The following is a 19,390-nucleotide window of genomic DNA, read 5'->3' on the forward strand; positions in this document are numbered from 1 at the left end:
TGTTTCTACAAAATGGATAAGCGACAAGACTTTTGTCAGGGACTGTATGTTACATCATATCTTGAGTGTAAATATCTGCAGCTCATCCATGTTAAAATCATCTCCCCAGTGATTTTTATGTTCACCTTAGGAGGAGCCACCCACTTCGATATTTCCATTAATTTGTTGCATCACTGCGTCTTTGTGTAAATGTGGGAATTGGCAGGCAGAGCTATTAAGACGCAGTGACTACAGACCTATTAAGATTCACACTGTGTTGCAGTGGTGGGAAGTGCCAGCTGCAGCCTCAGGAGCCACAGTGGCCACAACCCAAATACCCCAAGCACAGAAACCTACACAATTTCCTTTTGCTACTCATTTTGCAGAGGTGGAACTAGAACTGAAATGTGTTTTTAGTTTATAGGCCTACTACCAGCTGTGGTATTAGGAGTGTAAAGTACTGACTTATTATTACTTACTATTTATTACTTTTTATTTCCAGTGATGGGAAGGATACTCTGAAAATGTATTTAGTTATAGAATACTGAATACTGCATAAAATCTGTATTTTGTAACCTATACCGTTACATGGGACAGAGTACTGTATTCTGAATACATAAACTTTTACATTGATTAACATTATATTATGATGTAAAAAAAAAACATGATTTATTACAAACAACTTTTTTTATTAGCTATGCATTAATTTATGTCTAATGATACACAAATCACACATACACAAGAGCTGGGTTCTCTTATACTCTTATACTAATATTGTGCACATAAAGTCAAAATTGGATGATATAGTTCTGCCAAGTATGCCTTTGGTTTTAGAAAAATAAAACCGCGTATCGACAAATGCAAAAGTATTTCTGGCTGATTGTGCAGTGGTTAGTCACAGGGTGCACTAAAAGCCCCTAAAAAAAGTTACTAATAAAGGTTGGGAATCACTGACTGCGCTGTACCAAACAAATTTAGTTGCTGTCACCAAAAGTAGACCTGGATAAAGTGTCTCAGTGGTAGCACAAAAGCTCATGGTTTAAAGGTTTATTTATTTGTTTTTTAAGGATCCCCATTAGTCTCTGCAATTGCCCAGACTACTCTTCCTGGGGTTTGTGATTTAGTCCATTTCAGCCAACTTGCAGTGACTGATGAGTAAAGAAATAATTCAGGATAAAGCAACTCTGGATAATCGATGGAGCTATAGGCTGTATAAACTGAATGTATGATTAATAGAATGTTGTTGTTTTTTTGTTTTTTTTCCAGTATATATGACTGTTGAGTAGTATGTGGCCATATTGCTAATACTAAGTCTGTAAAACAATATGACACGCTAGCGCAGTGTCGCAGAACATTTGTTCTCTTTTTTTCTGGACGGACATTTCCGCAGTTATAAATAGACGTGTGCTTTTCGTGGGAGCACAGAAGATGACCCGCTTGTGCCGGAGTTTTCAGTAAACGCTCTCTCGCTGTGTCATGGAACATGATTGACAGCGGAGGAGGTGGGAGCTGTGTCAGAGCCAGCGCCCGCCCCTTCTTCCTCCCACTTCCCCTTGCTTCAGGCGTCAGTGACGTGCAGCCAGAAAGAAAGCGGGACCTGCCCTCCCGTCGCCATTTTTCGGTCTCGTACTCGCACTTTTGGTGGCTCGTGTGAGTGGAGGCCAGTTAAACTCTATCGTGAGAGCTTTGTAAAGTCGGTAATCGAGCGGCGTGCGTAATAATGCGCACGGAGGTGTGGGGTTAAACGCCTGAGATGCGCGCGTTGGAGACAAGTCCCTGCTCTGAAATCATTTTTTGTGTGAAGACGTGTTGCGGGCCGCCATTTTTGCTGTGCTGCCTCAAAAGTCTGCTCTGACTCAAGGAAGAGGATTGTACATTGTGTTTCCATGAAGATTTCCTCACCAAAAGACGCAGCGATACAAACTAACCACTTGATTTCCTCTTCGCGGCTGCTGAGGATCTGTTAGCGGCATGCTTTGGTGAGCGCTAAAAGAAGGGGCTACTTTCCATTCGCTTTACAGACTGGTGGAGTTAAACGAGTTTTTCTCGGAAGGCGGAAAAGGGGAAGCTTCATTGATCAGTTGTTGCCTTGGTCTACATATTACCATCTTTTGCTGTTTTGTCTAGTTTCCTCTGAAACCTCCAGCCTGACATTGACTGTTGCGTAAAAAGTGGCACACTATGATCCAAAGTTGGCCCAGGCTAGTTGCAGCCTGTTTCTGAAGCACCGGGCTGCTGCTGTTGGTAAATTCTGATATCAACCAGGGTGTTTGGAGTTGGCAGCCGCTCCTGCGCCCAATACGCAGGGAAATATCACAGGACTACGCATGCCCTGCTCCGTGTTGACCAGTTTGAAACACCACGCGTTTTAAATTATTATTCAGACTTTGCTCTCCTCTGGATATTACCATACTTTCGCCAGAAATGTCGCGGTTTGATTCGTCGGATCGACCCTCCTGGTATTTTGGACCTGTGTCCAGACAAGAGGCACAGAATAGACTACAGGGGCAGAAGCATGGCATGTTTCTAGTCCGAGACTCGTCTACGTGCCCCGGCGACTACGTGCTGTCAGTATCTGAGAACTGTAAAGTGTCTCACTACATTATCAACTCCCTTTCCAGCAAAAGGTTTAAAATAGGCGACCAAGAGTTTGAAAACCTCCCAGCTCTACTAGAATTCTACAAAATTCATTTTCTGGACACGACCACATTGATAGAGCCAGCTCCAAGGTAAGGATATGCTACGCCCCTGAACTCTGGCCTGTGTTGAGCTGTGTAGACTACTGATTGAGTAACCTGAGCTTTATTGAGGTACACAGACATCTGTAAAGCTACAAGTTTCATGGGCACATAAATGTTATTACATTAGATATAAAGGTTTTGTGTATTCTCCACACATGTGACACTAACTGCACATAAGGTGACAGTCTGAGGGCAGCAGCTGTTTGATGTGTTGTTGACATTGTCACCAGCAAATGATGACTGTGTATCAGACTTTCTTACCATGTTACTAACGTCCATGTGTTTATAGTTCTTAAATCATGGTTCATGTTCAACTCTGAATGGCCTTTTCTATGTCCAAAGGTACCCAAGCACAGTAACAGGACCCATCCAGTCTATTGGTGGACCAGAGGATAACCAGGAGTATGTGCGGACTCTTTATGACTTCACTGGTAGTGATGCAGAGGACCTTCCCTTCAAAAGGGGTGAAATTTTGGTCATTCTGGAGAAGCCAGAGGAGCAATGGTGGAGCGCAAAGAACAAAGATGGCCGCGTTGGCATGATTCCTGTGCCCTATGTAGAGAAAGTGGTACGACCTTCACCCCTGCCTGGCCAGCCTTCACATGGCTCACGTAACTCCAACAGTTATGGAATCCCCGAGCCGTCCAATGCCCTGGTCCATGCGTACGCTCAGCCCCAGACGCCCTCTCCTCTGCCGGGCACACCTGGACCTGTCATCACCCCACTCCCATCCCTGCAGAACGGCCCTGTCATGGCCAAGGCCATCCAGAAACGAGTGCCCTGTGCCTATGATAAAACTGCACTTGCTTTAGAGGTATTGTATTTGATAGTTTTGTGTGTCATATGCTAAATTTCTATAACGTCTGTAAAACATGCTTGCTCTGTCCTTGGGTTTCAGAATGATACAAAATTAGGACAGTGGCCCTAGAGATTATCAATATAAAACAAATTTGAATAGGAGGAAGTGGTAACCCATGACAGCTGTACTTGTAATGATAACAATAATGCCATACATCTCTATATTGCCTTTCTAGAGATCGTGACTTCTGTCACTATTCAATCCATACACTCTTCAGTGGTAAGTCTTTAGTCACAGCTGCACTAGGCTCGACTGGAGTGAGCTGTGAACTGTTGAATGCTCTACTGTACCACTCTTATTCACTACACTAAAATGGCTTTGCCTGCTCATAAAATGGCTCAAAACACAGTCCACAGAATAAAGTTTTCATTGACTAGTTGGTGCTGTTGTGGATGGATGACATGTTGGGCAATGCCGTGTCCAGTATTTGCCATCTTACATGATTTATCTACTAAGAGCACTAGTTTCATTAGCAGGCCTGAGCTGCTCTTGGTGTGGTGGTGGGTGAAGTGTTGCAGAGTAATGCAGGTCTGTGCGGCTGAGGGCTCATGTTGAAACATGTAAGGTAATGCACAGTAATGCATTTATATACTGGGGCCACAGGGGGATCACTGTAACACTGGCCTGAGTACTTTCAGAGTACAACACCTCTCATGATTAGTAATATTTAAATCATCATCTTTGCTTAAAATACAGCAGTTCTCACCAAGTGCCAGTGGCTCAGTCTTCACACATATTAACTAAAGAGATCTCAGTGCTTTGACTAAACACACCACCCACCTTACCTTGAAGTGTGAAGCCACCCATATGACAGTCTAATGACATATACAAGACTTACTGCTCAATCTTCAGTGTTAAGGCAATTAAACATTGGGAGTGACTGGAAAGGCTTATTACATAATAGTGGTGTATATATATTGTGATTGTGATACTAGTGTTTGTTAAGCAAATGATCTGAAAGTTTTATAGTGGGTGAGTGTGTAAGATCATGTAGTTAGAGTATATATTTAGTTTTGCTTTGCTGTTGGCCTCTACATTGTGAGTCTGGTATCTGCTAAAGGTGAAGTGTGGGTCTGTCCCATTAGTCTTGCACCATGTTTATGAAGCTTGTCTTGCTCTTTTGTATAAAATTAGTTAAAGGCCTTCAGGTTGTGAATTCCTCAATGTGCCTGAAACCCTGTTGTGAAAGTGAAGTTGTGTATAGTGGCTTCAATCATGACTTGTTCTCTCTAATCCTGTATATAGAGCATATGGCTTAAACGGATTGGGGTCACTTTCAGTGCCACAAAGGTTTTAGTTCTTTGAAAGCAGAAGAAAATTCTATTTAATTTCCTGTTTCCTCACTACAAATAAAAAAAAAAGGTGAGATCTGCCTGTGACTTAACACATTTGTTTGACAAATGATTTGTTCAAAGTGCACTATGGCACTTTTGTGGCTGTGGTTGTCTGATGATGAAGTTAATACCATACTGCGGAACATTAGCTACAGGTATGTTGCATTTTTTAATTTACAGGTATGACTTAAAAGACAGATTGTTTCTATGAAAAGGATTGTCTCTTCACAGATTTGACCTGCTGTAACTTGGCCTTGTGATGGCACCTGCTTGTCTCCTTGGATTATAAATTATAGAGTTTAATGCTGTACTGTAGAACATTTAATGAAAAGCAGTAACCTCTCCATGGTTACACTTTTTTTGTCCCCTCCCCCAGAAATGTTACTCAGTGCACTTTATAAGTGTTTGTAGTATCTTGTATTTTTCAAAGTTAGACTCAACACCTAAACTCCTCCCACAACCACATTTCAAATAAAGCTGCTTACTGGGGTAGTACCTAGGGGACTAAAAAGGGAGTCGGCTGGTGAGGTTTGGGGCTGTAAGGAACACGCCCCCGCCACCAGGTGTTGGTAATCAGACTCACTTGGCTGTGGTCAGAGCAGTCCTGCGTGATGTCACATAGTACTTGAAATCGCTGTGGCCACTGGAGGCAGCACACACACAGTTTTTGACCAGAAAGCTGCAAATATACCTAGTTTGTTCTAAAATTGACAAAAAAAGGACTAAGAATAGTAGACAAAGCTATTAAAACCCCATACACAGAGAGCAAAAGTTTATTTAGTGTCCAGTTCCACTTGGATAACTTCTTTTCTTTGGTTCTATGTTACCGCTTTGTCAACTCTTGGATGTAGACTCACCATGTTGTGCCCTCTCCCCTCTATCGCAGGTGGGCGACATCGTGAAGGTGACGCGGATGAACATCAACGGCCAATGGGAGGGCGAGGTGAACGGGCGGAGGGGGCTCTTCCCTTTCACCCACGTCAAAATCCTGGACCCACAGAACCCAGACGAGAGTGATTGAGCACAAGCACACGTCCCGCCCGTGAAGCACCCGATCCCCGCCGGCCCCCGCTCCACCTCGTCCCCCCCCACCGTCACCATGGATACGTGCTTGCCATGCTAAGGGGCTGCTGTGCCATGACCTTCCTCTTGTTGCCTGGCGTCGCGAGGCTTTCAGACTGTTTACAGCTTTGGGGCATTGGATCCAAACTCATTTCTGGTCCCGCTCCTCTACTCCTCTCTTTCTGAGTTGTTTTCGAGTTTGTGTCCTGTTGAGTTCTCATTCTCTGGGCATACGAGTGACTGTATAGTGTAAGTGCATGTCTGCGTGTTCACTATAGATATTTACAACTTCACATTACAACTTGTCTTTTTTTTTTTTTTTTTTTTTTGAATTTTTGTCTCAGCATCTGTTTCATAAAGACTTAAACGCCTGGCTACATATACAGATATTATAATAAATGCATGTTTTTCTATCGGCCTTGGCTGTTTCTCCACAGAATTCTGAATGTTGGCATTTTGAGGACTTTTTAAATAATTGTTAATCGCTATGGCAACTATCCTTATTTATCATAATGCTGAAACCCATGGGTAAAACTCCAGCACAGATTGGAGCTTAATGCAGTCATTATTGCAGTAGAATCATTTTAGGAGTAGGTTAATTAACACGCAAAATAATTACAATTACATCTGTCTAAATAGATTAATCACTTGCTGTTGATACTAAATGAATAATGATGCAGCAGTGTTTGCGATGTGACTAGAATTCTATGTTATTTATTGTTGCGTTTAGTAGTTAACCCACAAAGTGTGAACTGAAACGTGCGTCAAAAATACCTGTATGTGTAGCCGGGCTTTCAGAGAGCTAGTGTGGTATATGAAATGGGGTAAATATGGAGCTAACTAGGCAGTCAAATGCCGTTCACTGTGCGTCTCCACTCGGACAGAGAGAGTTTATCAGCGTTTTTTAATGTGTACGTGAGGTGTGACTGGCGTGAACACATTGGTAACACTTGGCAATAGCTACACTTTAATTTGCTGTCATAAAGCACGAAGAAAGACTAGGGCTGCGTTTTTTCCGACAAGCTTTCCGATTGTGATAAGCTTTGGGATTTATTTATGTTTTGATAATGGGATTCTGTTCAAAGTTCACATTTTAAACATGTCTCACACAAAGACTGAAATATGAATGGACAAACTCCCGTATTTTCCGAGCTATTGGGCGCGTTCTCAAGCCTCCAACCCCATGAAAAAACAACTGCGCCCCACAATCCAGAGCGCCCTACACACAAATCCACTCTGGTGTCCCAGCACGACTTCAGTAAACTGCAAACACGCACAGAGCAGACGGAGACCACGCAGCGAAACACACCCGCAGCCACACTCATCACTCCACGCGGACGAGGAATGGAACGGAGGAACGAACCGAAAAAAGCGAGTGCAATGTGCCACTTCTAGACACAACTGAACAACTGTGAACACGCCAACAATCCAGCGGTCCCAGACAGCACCCTCCCTACGCGCCACAATTGACCAAAGCTGAGAGTCACCGTGAACGCCCCAAACAAAGTCCGACTGACCCATCTAACTGTTGTGTTTCGTTTAAAGTCCGGTGCAGTTTATTTGTGAAAAAAGTTCGAAAATAAATCATTCTATGACAGTGCACCTTATAATCCAGAGCACCTAATAGTGCGGAAAATACTGTAATACAAGAATCACAGTATAGGGTTACTTTAAAAATTGCAGCCATTTTTGTTTGGTAACTGTGTCCATTCAGATTGTAATGTTGATTTGATTTGACTTAATTGGTAATGAACACATAGTTTAATAAGAATGATTCAGGTTTATATCTTAACGCCTAACCTTAAAACCTTAATTAAGTTGGGTACTCTAGCCCACTAATGAATCTAACCCAGTTACTAAGCCTCAATCATTCTTAATAAACTATTTGTCCATGATGAAGTATTTCTTAAGGCTTTTTTTAAGGTGTAGTTATTATGAAGTGTTACCAACTTTCTTTTTGTTTGACCTCACAATCCTCTTTTCCTACTTGATTTGCCTGATTACACTTTCAAAAAGCAACCACCGCCATTTGTGATTTTAACTTTCATTTTAACTGTGCCACATGATCAATTTGTGTATTTTATTTCTGAAACTGAAAAGCCTTAGCGGCCATTTGCATGTATATTGGGGTACCTCCAACATACAAATGGACATTGCTTTGAGATTAGCGGGTTTTAGTGCCAACAGAGCCAAGCACTAGCAGCAGATACATTTTAATACGTTGAATAGGAGTGCCAAGCTGGCAAAAAAACCTACAACGGCGCTCGCTTGCACTTCTCACAGAATGCACAACGCAAGCTAAAAACGCAACGGGATTCGTGAACCGGGTTGGACGAAAAATATCCAGTCAATGCCTTTTTTTTTTTCCCCGAGATGCAATTTTTAGCGCATGCAGTCCCCTGTTTTAATTTCCTCATTGTGATGTATGATTGTGGTTGGTTTTATTCCTTACACTTGTGGTTTCAAAGTGAACAAGTGGAAGATTTCAGCTGCCTCTTAACCACTCGTTTTCGGAGAGATAAAGGAGCTACTCGATCCGTGCTACTTTTCAACCTCGTGATCCAATCCAGTCTCTCGTTTGGTGATGATGTGTTGTTTTGACCCGGACAGGGAGCAGTTGTCAGTTCCTTTTTGAGGTGACATTTTGAAAAGGGAAAATGCCTGCTGGGTGCCTATGTGCATGACCTCTTGGCTGGGGAGATGGCTTCTTCTTGGCCAAAATGCTGCTTTATGTCATTGTATTCTATGAAATTAATGTTTTTTTTTTCCTCATGTAACACCTGTCAGTCTGTAATATGAACAGCATCGGGTTCCTCAGTACAAGTCGACTAATTAAGCAATACATTTCGTTGTTATCTGGAGGTGAACTTGCTTTGTCATGCTTCAAAGTTTGTTTTATAATGGCATTAACAGTATTACTGTGCTCTTGCTCATTCTAGGAAAGCCTGTCTTTTACTTAAAGGGCCTATATTACGCAAAATGGACTCCCGTGAGCTTTTAGCCATGTTAGAATGTTGTTACCAAATCCAAAACATACCTCGAGTTGTATTTTGTTTCATTCATACATTGTTTGGGTTGTCCTGCATTAATGGGCTGCCTACATTTCCGAACCTCAAAATGTTCTGTTCCACCTCGTCATGTGGTAGTTTTAAAGTTAATAGCTTTTTTTTTTTTTTTGCCTGATTTGAACTGCTTTACTCTGCAATACACTATAATCTTAAGTTGTTTTTGTTTTAACTTTTGTTCAGTCAGGACACACAGAAAGTCCAAGTTTCAGGGCTGCAGATTTTCAAATGATTCTGTTGAAGGTGTATGGAGTTTAAAAACACAGACCGCCGCTTGATGACATCACAAGGTGGAACAGTGTTTTTCAGTTTGAGTGGAGAACACAGCAGGATTTGTGTGTTAAACATGTGTGAATGAAACAAAACACTACTCCAGTTATGTTGTTGACGAGGAAACAAGATTATAACATACATCATAAATTAGCATAATATAGGCCCAGAATTGAAAATCGTGCCTTTTATTTTCTTATACCATTTAAACATGTGTTAATATTTTCCATGGTTAACACCTGTGCTGGTATTGACCCTTTATGTACAGAACAAGTAAATAAAGTTTATGTCTACTTCTTTAGCCCGACCTCCTGCATGTTTTTGTGTAGCGTTTGGGGTTGTCAAAAGTATCGAAAATCAGATATTAATCACTACTAAAACTAGTTTGTATTTGTGTCAAAATCCAGTTTGAAATTTTAGTATTGTGACAACACTAGTAGCGTCTGGTCTTATTTTATCTGGAACATTTTTCTTGGTCCCATTTCTGACAGTTCCAGTTCTGACTCGGACTGCGCCCAGGAGATAGGAGGCAATTACTGAATTTTAATGAAGTTCTAATAAAAGAACGTCAGCTGACCTCCAGATGGGACACCAAAGTTTTCAAGGGCAGCGGCTCACATGGCCTCTCCCCCGAATCTAATTTATTCTGCACCAAAGACAAGCTAAAGTCGGTAGATTGTAATGAATTATGCAACATTTGGCATACATTTGTAACATAAAATTTAACAAAAATATAACAATTTTACACGACAGCAGAGGCAGGTAGAGTAGCAAAAACTGTATTTCTTCTTGAGCATTGCTATTTTGAAGTAACGTTTACTCTGATTTGAGTACAAAGTAGTGATCCAAAAAAGTGTAAAAATAAAAATGTATTTAGGAAAACAACTACTCAACTTAAATTTATTTAACATCTGATCTTTAATTTACAGTTAGTGTAATTTGAATTGTAAAATGTTAAATAATGCACAAGTTATTTTCATAAGATAGAAACAAAAAGAGAAATACTAAATAATTTCTGAAAGAGCGGTGAAAAAACCACAAATGTTGAAACAATGAAGCTTTTGTCACTTGTCAGACACAGTGGGAACAGTAGCCAAATCTATGACTCAAGTATGAGTACTGTTACTTCAATAAAAATAAGTAAAGGTACACTGCTACAAAAGTACACAAGTAAATGTAATTGATAATGACGAATGAGTGAACATTTTTGTTGATATATTTGAATCATTGTGAAATAGAAAGAGAATAGAAATGCCTAAATTTGTGGATTAATTATTTCAGTCAGCACATTTTTTACCATGACGTGATTCAAATGATATACTACATATGGTAAAGACACGATAGAATTTATTTTGACAAGCTATTAGGATGGAAGTATAAAAAATGAGATACCGAGTGAATCTAAATTTAGAATCGAAACTAGTTGACTCATTTCAGGAAGTTTCAATTCTGAAAAAGTGACATTTAAAGAACAGAACCTTTCCTAAACAGCTTCAGAAAGATCTTGAGCTGTATCAGACCAAATGTAAGACCACAGTGACACACTACGGAACCTACCCGGATATACACAGACCACATCGTAATATAAAACAAAATACTATTATTCAGTGTTGAAATGTTGTCATGGGATCAGAATCAGTATGGAGTATTGAATCTACTGCTTAAATCTGAAATGTTTGCATCATGACACTTTTGGGTAGAGGAGTTCAACTTCTCTTTTCTGTGTGAAGGTGATTTACATACAAGATACACATGAATTTTACACCATTCAAATGTAAATCAACTTCTGCTGTTTGACACGTTTACTATTTCCCCCAGGGTAATGTATTAGTCTGACACATAGGAAGAGTTTCACTGTAAGTATTATTTGAACCCTTTTACTTCAGCATTTGATCTGTATCCTCTGGCAGTGGCTCACTCCAAGTACCACTAAAAAAAAAAAAGATTTGGTTTTCCGAGTATCACCAGATCTAAACTAGGTCTGGAATTTCCCCATTGCGGGACAAATAAAGGCTCTCTTATCTTGTGTTATCTTATCTGTCTACGCAAGACTATTCCAGGTCTCAAAGTGGACTACATCATTTCCACTGTAGTTCTAAACAAGAAATGATCCAAGCGTAACACTGCTATATGGCACACGTTTATATAAATCTTATATTTTTAAAGAGGGAGTATTACACTTCTGTGGAATATTTGGAAAACACATAACATTTAGATCACCATGTTGCCTTTAATTGTTTGGAAAATGTTATATAGTGCAAAAGCAATGTATTAACATGTTTAATACTTTCACTTTCATTTTTGATGCTCCGTGTTCTCCCCCGCGCTCTTCCTTCACATTACAGTCTCTAGGTTTGTGGGCTGAGCACTGCACAGAATCTTACAACTAATCGTAAGAAGGGTTCAAATAGGGCCCAGGAGTGATCGCTAGATTACTCATACATGCATGCATAAAACTAGCCAGGTTGGCGCCACCTAGTGCCTCTACTCAATTTAATTTCTCTCCAGCGACTAGGTCAGGAATCGGAATACACTAGACGGTTCGCAAAAACTGAAGAGTGAGTTCGGGCACCAGCCAATCAGCGAAGAGCCATATATTGTGTGTTGTCAACGATTCCCGAGATCGAGGATTTAAAGCCGGAACAAAGAGAATGTTTGGTGAATTTCATCAAGGAGAAAGACGTTATTGCCCTTCTTCCTACGAGATTTGGGAAAAGCTTAATATACCAGTTAGCCCCGTTAGTGTAAGTACTCATTGTTACTGCCCCATGCCTACAGTTCTTTGAGTTTTGTGTGTGTTTTAATTCCATTCTTGTCCCCATGGATCCTGCTGTGGGAGCCCTTGTTCGTGACTAGTGGAGCGCCTTTACACCTGGCCAATCCTGCCTCACCTCCAGCCTCCTCCCCCCAGTTAAGAACATCGCCATCACCTGTTTGGGGCTGCTGGCCTTGGTGACCAGTATGCCATTTTGTGTTTGTGTTCATGTGTGTAGTTCTGTAGTTTAGTTCTGTTTTGTGGTGTCTTTTTAATTTGGGTTTGTGGGTTTATGTGTGTTTAATTTGGGAAACTTGTGTTTTAGTTTAGTCCCTTAGTTTACCACTTGTTTATGTAAGTCTGCATGACCTGTTTTGTGGCACAAAACTCGTCTGTTTTTTTGTTTCTTAGTTTAGAGTATTTTCTGTATATTTTAGTCTGTTTTGTTAATTTACTTTTTACACCCTGTTAACTAAACATGATTTAATTTATTCCATTTTCCATCTTGGTTATTTTTGTTGCTTCCCTGACCCCAACGAGCCGGGTCATAACACCCGCCTACCGTCAAGTAAACAAATCCTAATGCTGAGAGGTCAGACCATTTCTACATAGTGAAACCTGCTGATGAATCAGGCTAGTATAAAACCTCTTTAGACATGTTTTTGATGAGGGAACGTTGCAACATAGTGGAAAGCTCCAGAAAGTCAAATTTGCATTTCTCAAAGGTATTTAACTAATTTAATTTTTATTTTAAGTACTGTATTATTTAAAAATCCATACTGTTACACTGGTTTAGAGTTTGTTTGTTTTTTGTTTTTTTCAACTCTTTTTCTAAATTCTTGACTCACAGCATCCCAAACAGGGTTCAGTTTTTTCATTCAAAATAAAAAAATATATATATTCAGATTTTACCATCAAAACTCTCAGACTGTGGTCATGTGTTTTTCTTTGCTCTTTCATTCATCTGACAGAGCAGCTTAGAAGCTTAGTCCTGCTCTCAGGGACCACAGAGGATCAACAGTTTAGTGCAGACTGTCATTGGGGGTTTACACACGGGAATTTAGAGCTGGAAAAGCTGTGTTTTTTTGGTGCTCACAAATTGTATTTTTTTCCCGTATTCTGTCTGAATTTCCATACTGAAAGTGACAGAGTTTGGGCCAGTGTCCTTGAGAGTAGTTTTGAAAAACAAGCTGGATTCACTGATCATGTGTGTTTGTGAATGAGACCTGAAAACTGAGTGAACTGATGGGAAATGTTCCAAATGTTGTGACCCCTGCGTCTCTGAATCCTTGTATCATTTGTTCAGTCATTTTACGATATAAAATCAAAAATAAGAAAATGAAAAAACAACTATTTTCTTCATTATTTGTCTCCAAAACCAAAATGAAAAAAACAGATAACAATTCTTTTTTTCAGTTTTCAAATTTGTGTTTAAATGAATAATGGAAAAAACAAATAATGAGGTTTCCCGTTTACACGACTTAAACTGCGATGCCGGACTGAACCAGGACTAAACCAGGACTAAATCAAGACAGAACCAGGGCTAAACTGGTCTCAGTCCTGGTCTTGGTCCCGGTCTCAGTCCCATTCTCATTTCTGGTCTCAGTCTCCGTCTCAGTCCCCATCTCAGTCCTGGTCTTAGTTCTGGTCTCGGCCCCGGACCGGTCCCGGTCTCAGTCCTGGTCTCAGTCCCTGTCTCATTTCTGGTCTCAGTCCTTGTCTGGGTCCGGTCTGGTCCCGGTCTCAGTCCCCGTCTCAGTCCTGGTCTGATCCCAGTCTGGTCTCGGTCTCAGTCCCAGTCTCAATTCTGGTCTCAGTCCTGGTTTTAGTTCTGGTCTGGTCCTGGTCTAGTCTTGGTCGCAGTCCCGGTCTGGGTTCGGTCTGGTCCCGGTCTCAGTCCCCGTCTCAGTCCTGGTCTGATCCCAGTCTGGTCTCGGTCTCAGTCCCAGTCTCATTTCTGGTCTCAGTCCTGGTCTTAGTTCTGGTCTGGTCCTGGTCTGGTCTCGGTCTCAGTCCTGGTCTCAGTCCTGGTCTCATTTCTGGTATCAGTCCCGGTCTGGTCTCGGTCTTAGTTCTGGTCTCAGTTCTGGTCTCAGTCCCTGTCTGGTTCTGGTCTGGTCCTGGTCTGGTCCCGGTCTCAGTCCCCGTCTCAGTCCTGGTCTTAGTTCTATTCTTAGTTCTGGTCTGGTTCCAGTCTGTTCTCAGTCTCATTCCTGGTCTCAGTCCTCGTCCTGGTCTGGTCCCGGTCTCGGTCCTGGTTTAGTCCTGGTTCAGTCCGGGATCGTAGTTTAAGTCACGTAAACGGGAAACGGTTGTTATTCGTTTTTTCCATTATTCATTTAAACACAAAATCAAAAACTGAAGAAATGAATCGTTATCCATTTTTTCATTTTTGTTTTGGAGACAAATAAAGAAGAAAATAGTCGTTTCTTTCATTTTCATATTTTTGATTTTATTTTGAAAAACGAATGAACGAATGATACAGGGACGGATTCCTCTGTTTAGATACAAAAGATCGAACCAACGCATCAAGTTTTAAACGCCAAAATGATTGAAAAGCTACTGTACTTCTAGTTCTATCAGCCCGGTTTGAACTGTGTGGCTGCAGTTAAAGCGATCTCCATGAATCAAATCCAGCCTGACCTCTCCTCGGGCCACAGCGCTCTCACTTTTGGCTACAGTCGATGGAGGCCTCCCTATAGTCCATTAGCGTCACTGCCCTGAGCTCGCGTTCAAAAACAGACCCATGCAGCGGCAGTAGCGCGTTCATCCACACGGCCAAAACAGTGACAATGTGAGGAGAAAATATAGTTCCATTTTTCATGTCAACCTCAGTAGCGTTTTACGACAACTCCTCCGCGGTTGTGCTCTTAAGCCAGACTCTGAATCAATGTAGCATCTGCTGAGCTGTCAGGGGCTTTCTCATTTACATCAGCACTGAGAGGACGTTTAGCCCACTTACATGTTAGATAAGATTTTTAGATTGTTTTCTGTGGATTCAGAGCGGTCTATTAAGGCCATCTGAGTTGCCAAGTAACTGCATGTACTTACAATTATTACTCATCTAAAAGTACTCAACAATAATGAATGAAAATTTTCTATTACACTACTACTACTACTACTACTACGTTGGTTACTACTGATAACGTAAGGCCTAGTACTTTAGTCAAACTGTTCCTACAACAACAATGACAACAAATAGGGGATTGCAGTACTCTTGGGTAAGACATGGGAAGGGCATTTTGGGTAAATATCTGACACTAGACACTATTTCTGATGGTTTAAACGTGTGTACAATATTGCGCAATTCTTTAGGTCACAAAAAGCACTTTTTACACGTCTGTGCTCTTTATCAGTTGGTATCTGAACTGTGTCTCACCTCAGAGTCTCTGAATGAAAACCTGTTTCACACTTTTTTTTTTTAACTACAGAAGTCTTTTAAGTTGTAGTTTCTAGTAGTTTCTGCTCCTGTGTCTGTCTATTTATGATTCCTGTGTGTTTAGTTTTGGTCTATGGTTCAAATACTTGATCACTGTGTTTTAGGTTCTGCAAACATTCAAGTTTTGATATGAGAGTTAAAGGTGCATTATGTAACTTTTTGGCTCGGGGTCCATCACCTGCTTGTTTCTATGGATATGCCATTATTGCTCTGCCTGGAATGTTCCATAATATGGCATTAAACAGCTCTACCTTAGTTGTCCAGTGAGGTTTATTTGGTCTTCTGATAATTTATGTTTTTAGGTTGTTGTTTTTTTTTTTTTTCAGACCAAGAGCTTGTTTTCATACCTCACTAAGAATAGCTGATAAATAAGATCAATTAAATACAATCAATCGATTAACCTGCCCAGGGACAACAGGTGGAAATGAGCACTGATGCTACAACCTGGTACAATGCATCTCTCCTGTTAAGGTTAATGTAAAAATTGTGCACTGTCCCTGTCTCAATAAACTAACTAACTAACTCTTCCTCAGAGTGGTCACGCGATGTTGATGTGACGTGTCCGCTCAGCTGATTTAAACAGGTTTTGGCGCTGTCTTCCTACAGGAGGAGGCAGGACGACAGCGCCATCTGCTTTCTGACTTTCTCAGGACAGTATCGCAGGTGTGGGAAAGTAAAAAAGCCCCCTCGTCCTGGTTCATACACAAAGCAGAACAGGAACAACTCAATTTGGCCATTTCTGACCACTGTAAAAGAAAGAACTACATTGTGGACTGGGACGGAGCAAACATCATTAAGACAGAGGAAAACAAACACGGTCGCTTGTTTAAAGAGGCAATCGAAATACGAAAACGTGCCCATAGGACTATAAACAGGGACGAGGGGCTTTTTTACTCTCACACACCTGGGATACTGTCCTGAGAAAGTCGGACTGCAGGTGGCGATGTCGTCCTGCCTCCACCGGTAGGAAGACAGAGCCAAAACCTGTATAAATCAACTGTCACAGCAACATCATGTGACTCTGAGGAAGACCTCTAGTGAGCAGTCCAAACTGTCAGATATGAAAGCAAAGTATTGGTCTCAAAAAAGAACCTAATAACATAATAAGCTCTACCTTAGATTTATTCAATTACATGGTTTTACAGCTCAAAAATACCCAGAAAAACACATTCTGACTGTGAGCAGGGTTGTCTCTCCAGAAATATGACTGGGTAACTTGATCTGGCTGATGATATAAAGGTTTAATACTATATAGTGAAACATCCAAGACAAAGAATTTGACAGACACTCTAGCAGAAAAGTACACAGTGCACATTTAAGGCTTGAAAATGTTGAATTTGTGCTGAAATTTTAACTTAAGTGTCAAAGCGCCTGAAAAAAATTAACTAAAATGCTAACAGCCAATGCATTTAAGTATTTAACAGATAATATTTCATCATTTCCTTTAAATGTAGATCCTCTCTCCACTGCTTTATCATTCAGGTCATCTTCCTTCACTTACTCTCAGTTGGGTGACATTCTGACCTTAATATGAAGCGGCCATGACAGAATGCATAAAGCTGGGAGAATTACAACTCGGGCACGCTAATTGAGCCCATCTGTGCTCTGCAGTTCATTTATTTTACAGCGAAGTAAGAAGAATGGAGAATTAGCTGAGGAGCTCGCCCAGATAACCCACGCTGCCTCCACAACACCTCGGGGTCAAAACGTGAACTGAGTCGACTTTCACTCATACAGAAAACAGGCTGTGTTCACATGACGTCATTCATTCTAAACTGTCAGTCTTGTTGGGATAATCTCACTATTTTAAGACGCCTTCATTTGTTCTTAAAGGTGCACCGTGTAACATTTCTAGCGGAGGGTCTGCTACTTGTTTGTCTCGATGGAAATGCTGTTGCCTCGTCTAGAATGTTCCACAGTATTGATTAAACCTGTGTGTGGAGAGTCGCTCCTATTCACAGAAGGAATAATTGTATTTTTGAGCAATAGAAACACCTAATAAATGAATAAATAATAAATGAATAAATGCAAGATAAATTTGTTTAAAGTCATACCCTTTGTCTGAAATGGTCTACAATTTTACGTTTCATCCCCATGGAGAAAAGCACCAAAAGCAGCCTTGCCTAACCAGTTTTCTGTGGGAAACACTGATTACTGTTTTTCATTATTTAAAACTTGAGTAATACTAACTGTTCAGAGAGACACGATCACTCAGTTAACAATAAATTATCCTCATTAATTTTCAATAATGTTCACAAATTTATTTTGTGATTTACAAATAATGTCATAAAAACTTGAGTCGTGAAGATATGTGACTTTTAAAATATGAGTAACCAGAAAAAAGTTTGGGAAACACTGTTTTTGAGTAGGTGGCTTGCCCTTTCCAGGTGGGTGGAGAGTCCCTGCCTCAAGTGGAGGAGTTCAAGTATCTCGAAGTCTTGTTCATGAGTAAGGGGAGGATGGAGCGTGAGATTGACAGGTGGATCGGTGCAACGTCTGCAGTGATGCAGTCGCTGTATCACTGTTGTGGTGAAAAGGGAGCTGAGCTGAAAGGCAAAGCTCTTGATTTTCCAGTCAGTCTATGTTTCTACTCTCACCTGTGGTCATAAGCTCTGGGTAATGACCGAAAGGACAAGATCGCGGATACAAGCAGTCGAAATGAATTTCCTCCGCAGGGTGGCTGGGCGCTCCCTTAGAGATAGGGTGAGGAGCTCGGTCACATGGGAGGAGCTTGGAGTAGAGCTGCTGCTCCTCCACGTCGAGAGGAGCCAGCTGAGGTGGCTCGGGCATCTGTTCCAGGTGCCTCCTGGGCACCTCCCTCGAGAGGTGTTCCAGGCATGTTCCACCGGAAGGAGGCCCCGGGGAAGATCCACGACACACTGGAGGCACTATGTCTCTCAGCTGGCCTGAGAACACCTCGGGGTGTTTGGGGTGAAGGAAGTCTGGGAGTCCCTGCTTAGACTGATGCCCCCATGACCTGGTCCCAGATAAGTGGAAGAAAATGGATGGATGGATGTTTTTGAGCAATAAAAACCTCTGTAGTTGAATAAATGCACAATGGTTAAGTTCAAAGCAATAACCTCTCCATGGAGTCAAGCAGGTGACAAACCCTCTAAATGTTACACAGTGTACCTTTATGCATGTGACAAGTTTCCTTTTTTTTTTTCTTCTAATTGTTACTTCAGTTATAGTAGTAGGTTTGCGAAGGCAAGTTAAAAGGACCATATTACACTTTTCTGATCTGTTCGAATGTTGTTTCCTCATCAAAACATCCCTGGAATTGTGTTTTGCTTCAATCATGTTTAACAAACTAAATCCTACATATTTAGGCCAAGTCCTTCTCTCAAACAAAAAACACTCTGTACAACCTTGTGATATAATTTAGTAATACAGGAAGTGCTCCACTGTGTTTTCAAACTCTATACATCTTCACTAGAATCATTTGGATAATTTCAGAACTGGAATTTCCAAACTCTAAAGGTAAAAGGTAACTGTTAACTTAGGGTGACCAAAATCAAAAAGTGGGACATCCCTGGTTTGGAGTGGTAATTGAAGTGCGTAATTAAGAAAAAATTTTCTGCACTCAGTTCATTCATGACTTATTCAGAACTAACATGAGTCAGTATAGTCACATTTTCTTTGTGTTTTGGTCATTTTTAAGCAGATTTTCTGAATTTTACCTAAACAAATGTCTCTCTTTACTGTTGGCAGGGATCAGATTGGTCAGAAATATGGACACCTGGGACATTTCTTGTATAAAACTGGGAAAAATAGCTGGTTTTGGATAAATCTGCTGGGACAGGGGAAACAGGGCTCAAAACTGGGACTGTCTTGGTAAATAGGGACGTCTGGTCACCCTGCGTTAACTTCAAAACTACCACTGCAT

General features: G+C 41.0%; 1 protein-coding gene across 1 annotated transcript; it reads left to right on the forward strand.

Annotated features, from left to right (window-relative positions):
- The first annotated feature begins 1,549 nt into the window (after positions 1-1,549).
- On the forward strand, positions 1,550-9,611 carry crkl (v-crk avian sarcoma virus CT10 oncogene homolog-like). Its single transcript, XM_020931588.2, has 3 exons — positions 1,550-2,708; positions 3,063-3,534; positions 5,800-9,611. Exons 1-3 carry the CDS (start codon positions 2,404-2,406, stop codon positions 5,932-5,934), a joined length of 912 nt encoding a protein of 303 aa, XP_020787247.1. The 5' UTR covers positions 1,550-2,403; the 3' UTR covers positions 5,935-9,611.
- The last annotated feature ends 9,779 nt before the right edge of the window (positions 9,612-19,390 follow it).

This window comes from Boleophthalmus pectinirostris, unplaced genomic scaffold (genome assembly GCF_026225935.1).
Source record: "Boleophthalmus pectinirostris isolate CB_2022bp ecotype Guang Dong unplaced genomic scaffold, ASM2622593v1 HiC_scaffold_18, whole genome shotgun sequence".
Classification (NCBI taxonomy): Eukaryota; Metazoa; Chordata; class Actinopteri; order Gobiiformes; family Gobiidae; genus Boleophthalmus; species Boleophthalmus pectinirostris.

Bases quoted from the DNA above. Each gene is read 5' to 3' on its own strand.
- crkl (XM_020931588.2), top strand. From the start codon at position 2,404: ATGTCGCGGTTTGATTCGTCGGATCGACCCTCCTGGTATTTTGGACCT. The intron at 2,709-3,062 runs GTAAGGATATGC...CTATGTCCAAAG, and splicing joins TTGATAGAGCCAGCTCCAAG to GTACCCAAGCACAGTAACAG. The intron at 3,535-5,799 runs GTATTGTATTTG...CCTCTATCGCAG, and splicing joins AAACTGCACTTGCTTTAGAG to GTGGGCGACATCGTGAAGGT.